Source organism: Monomorium pharaonis, chromosome 10 (genome assembly GCF_013373865.1).
Source record: "Monomorium pharaonis isolate MP-MQ-018 chromosome 10, ASM1337386v2, whole genome shotgun sequence".
NCBI lineage: Eukaryota > Metazoa > Arthropoda > Insecta > Hymenoptera > Formicidae > Monomorium > Monomorium pharaonis.
Window position 1 is genome coordinate 9,133,784 of NC_050476.1, and position 3,892 is coordinate 9,137,675.

Genomic DNA, 3,892 nt, shown 5'->3' on the forward strand with positions numbered 1-3,892 from the left:
AAAAATTACATCAAAAATTGTGAAACCAAAAAAAACCAAAAATGTTTTTAAAATGTTTTAATGTTTTTTATTTTTTAATATGTACTGGTATATTCATAGTATTATTTATTTTTTAACATATACCGTTTAAAATTGATGTACTAATATTGTTTTTAGTTTTTATGTTTAGTTTTCATTCTTATGTTATTATTTTGTAATTTCACTGTTAATATGCATAAATACATAATAAGAAAAAGTAAATAAGTTCTAAATATATTTATAATTTATTTGCATTTTCCTTAGCATTACATTCGGCGCTGCAAAGAATTCATAATTACAATTCGTTTGTTAATGCCTAAATTTTGTTCTCCATAAGCAGTATTGTTAGTAACATTTGCATTATTGGAAGATGATGGAATTGTAATAATAGGTAAGTCATCTTTTTGTAACGTGCAAATGTTGTGTATTACGCAACAAGCAATAATATATTCTGCCATCAAATCGACTCTTTCCATTGGCAAGCGATCTAATAAACTTCTCATTCGTCCTTTCAACAATCCGATGCATCTTTCGACTGCTGTCCTGGCTACCGAGTGGCAATAGTTATAGTTTTTTTGTCTCTCCGTTAAATGACGGTTATCTCGAAAGGGAGTTCATAACAAATGTTCACGTAACCCATATGCAGCATCACCTAGAATATGACTGTTGACTGGAAACTTTTCTGCATCATTTAAATAATCTGCTATTTCCGAATGACGAAAAACCTGTTGATCGTGAACAGAACCAGGATGTCCCGCATAACAATGTGTTATTAAGTTTTGGTGATCACATATCAACTGCAAATACATATACGTACAATTGTATCCCAACATTTATAATACAACTTGATTCAATATTATATTCACTTACCTGCAAGTGGATAGAATGATATCCTTTACGGTTGACATAATCTGCACTGTTCTCTTTTGGGGCATTAATCCGAATGTGAGTTCCATCAATAGCTCCGATAATTCCTGGAAACCCACCAGCTCTTTTAAAACCTTGCATTACAATAATAGCATCATCTCCACTGGGCCACTTAATAAACATTGAGGTTTTCAAGAACAAAACACGAGTGACTCTTCGTACTGCTTTAAGAGCTGTAGCTCTTCCGACATTAAACCGATCACAAATCGATCTATAATAAAGCACAAACATCTTTTGTAAAAAAAAATAAAACAAATAAGACAAAAATAATAAATCTGTTAAATAGTATTAAAAATAAAATATTAATTACCTGTATGAGTCCATATTCGCCATCTTCCAAAGTGCCATCAGTAATTGTTGATAAGGAGGGATTGTAGGGCAATCTTTAATTTTTCTATTTAAATTTTCACCAATAATTTTTAGAAAGTATTCAAATGTACCTTTTGACATTCTGCAAACAGACAAACTATGAGTTAAATTATTTTTTTATTCCAAAATATAAATATAATAAAAAATATAATAATGTATTTAATATGTAAAAAGTTACAGTAATGTTAAAAAAATTAAAAAAATTGGAAATTAAAAAGTGTTGATGTAATTACTAACCTAAAATGACTTTTAAACTCATGATCTGTGTAAAGACAGACAACATTAACATAATTTTGAATTCGCGGACGAAATTTTCGTTTTCTTCTCTGCAGACAAACTGCTTCCCACTCGTCGTCAGAACTTGAAGAACTAGATTCATATTGTCTTCGACGCATTAACAACAACGCGGCTTGTTTTATATTAGCGGCCATATTTAAACATAACCCCTAATTACGCTCACAACGCTCACATCCTGTTCCACTTAAACTTTCGTCCGCGACCACCCACAACGCTTGGCGAGCTAGTGGAACGGAAAATCTTGCGGTCGTGGTCGTGGGCGTTGTGGGCGTTTAGTGGAACGCACCCTTAGTTGTAATTTCCCACTCAACAATGTAATTGTAATATAACACGTGTGTTATATTGCAATTATATTATTGAGTGGGAAATTACAACTAACAAGCACGTTACATGTAACTTCGTGTTTGCTGGGAATTTTTCTTAATTAATTAAATTTAAATTTTATTATTTTATTTTATTCTTACTTGCCGCTGGTGGGTTTTGAACCCGGGATCTTAGGATTACGAACCTTGTACTCTATCTGCTACGCCAACTTGACTCATCAATATGGGTACTTCCCAGCAAACACAAAGTTACATGTAACGTGCCTGTTAGTTATAATTTCCCACTCAACAATGTAATTGTAATATAACACGTGTGTTATATTACAATTACATTGTTGAGTGAGAAATTATAACTAACAGGCACGTTACATGTAACTTTGTGTTTGCTGGGTTGTTATTGTCTGCATATACCTAGATGTTATAAACTGACGCAATTATATTATTTTTTATAAAAGCAATTAAATTTTGCAAAACATTAAAAATAAATAGCATTAATTATTTACTTATTAATTTCATTGTTAAATTTATCTTTTTCCATAACCTTAACAATTTGATGAAAATTGCGATCTATTTAGCATTAATACTTTGAAGCGTTTAAATGGTTAGATGGTTAACTATATAAATCATATATTCTAAGAAAAATCGAATAGTACATTTATTATCCTGTTTTTGTTCAGTTCACGATGAATTAGATTTTGTGCATTTTTTGTGCACAGTAATTGTAGACAAACCGTTATTTTTGAAAACATTATATCTTTATGATAATTTTTTTAAATATCAAATGGATCTCTCATTCAGAATGTTATAGTGTTGTGTGATTTCTGAGTTAACTACGACGCGCATGGACGGCTCAAAAATCGGACAGCATTGTGATATCTTTTATGAGATATTAAGCTGATATTATTTAGCTGATGTGATAAGGATAACATTTTCAAGAAACTTAAATGCAACTCTTCAATGAGATATCTCAAAAACCTCTCTTAGTAAACGTCTCTGATAAATGTTACCATTTTGACATCATTTCCAAGATATATAAATGTTTTCTTAAAAAAGTTCTCTTCAAGTTTTCATTCTGACAAGCGTGTTGTCTGGGCGTGTTATTTAAATAATCATCGATATTAATTAATAAAATTAATTTTTGTTAATTTTTTAAAAATAAGATTAAATTACGCAGCAAAGACAAAATCTGCAATCATAACCCAATCTGCAGACAACGTTTACCAAATATCTTTTAAACGTTTTCTTTTCATTGATTTTACATTTGTAGATTTTCATTGCCAAAAAAACATTTATTAAACGTTAAAAAAACATCTATTTTACATTTAAAATCCATTTATTAAATAAACGTTTTTAACGTGTTTATTTTATATTTATTTTACATTTATTTCATATTTATTAGTTATTTACAACATGCAGCAAATATTTTTTTTACGTTTATTTGATGTTTATTTTAGATGTAATTTATATTTATTTTACACTTACGACTAATTAAGAACGTAAATGTAAAAAACACTTGTTTATATATTAATTAAGTTAATATTTATTACATTACAACGCTATACATATAATATTTCTTACGAATATAATCGATATATGTACTGAAGTTAATTCTGATTCATGTGATAAATATTAAATACATAAATTTGGACAATTATTTTAATTTTATTATATAAATTTATAAATTATTAATAAATGTAAAAAAATTTAATGTAAAACCAATGTGAATTTAATGTAAAATAAATATGAAACAAATATTAAAAAATGTTTTTTAAAATTATAATTTTTAATTAATGTAAACAACATTTTTAAAACAATATTTTAAAATATTAAATATAATATGTATGTTTATAAATGTAACTATTAAATATTATAAAATGGGGAAAAATGTTATTTACAAAATATTAAAATGTTTATGTAAAAAATTAAATTTTTATTGTAAAATAAATATTAAATAAATG

General features: G+C 27.5%; 1 protein-coding gene across 1 annotated transcript; it reads right to left on the reverse strand.

Annotated features, from left to right (window-relative positions):
- Positions 1-220: 220 nt before the first annotated feature.
- LOC105827882 (putative nuclease HARBI1) lies at positions 221-1,745 on the reverse strand. The gene is made up of 4 exons (XM_012666075.3): positions 1,552-1,745; positions 1,256-1,396; positions 889-1,156; positions 221-815 (listed from the first exon to the last, which is right to left on the reverse strand). The coding sequence occupies exons 1-4, from the start codon at positions 1,743-1,745 to the stop codon at positions 633-635; spliced, it is 786 nt and encodes a 261-aa protein (XP_012521529.2). The 3' UTR covers positions 221-632.
- Between the last annotated feature and the right edge of the window lie 2,147 nt (positions 1,746-3,892).

Bases quoted from the DNA above. Each gene is read 5' to 3' on its own strand.
- LOC105827882 (XM_012666075.3), bottom strand. From the start codon at position 1,745: ATGGCCGCTAATATAAAACAAGCCGCGTTGTTGTTAATGCGTCGAAGA. The intron at 1,397-1,551 runs GTTAGTAATTAC...GTCTGTTTGCAG, and splicing joins GAGTTTAAAAGTCATTTTAG to AATGTCAAAAGGTACATTTG. The intron at 816-888 runs GTAAGTGAATAT...ATGTATTTGCAG, and splicing joins ATCATTCTATCCACTTGCAG to TTGATATGTGATCACCAAAA.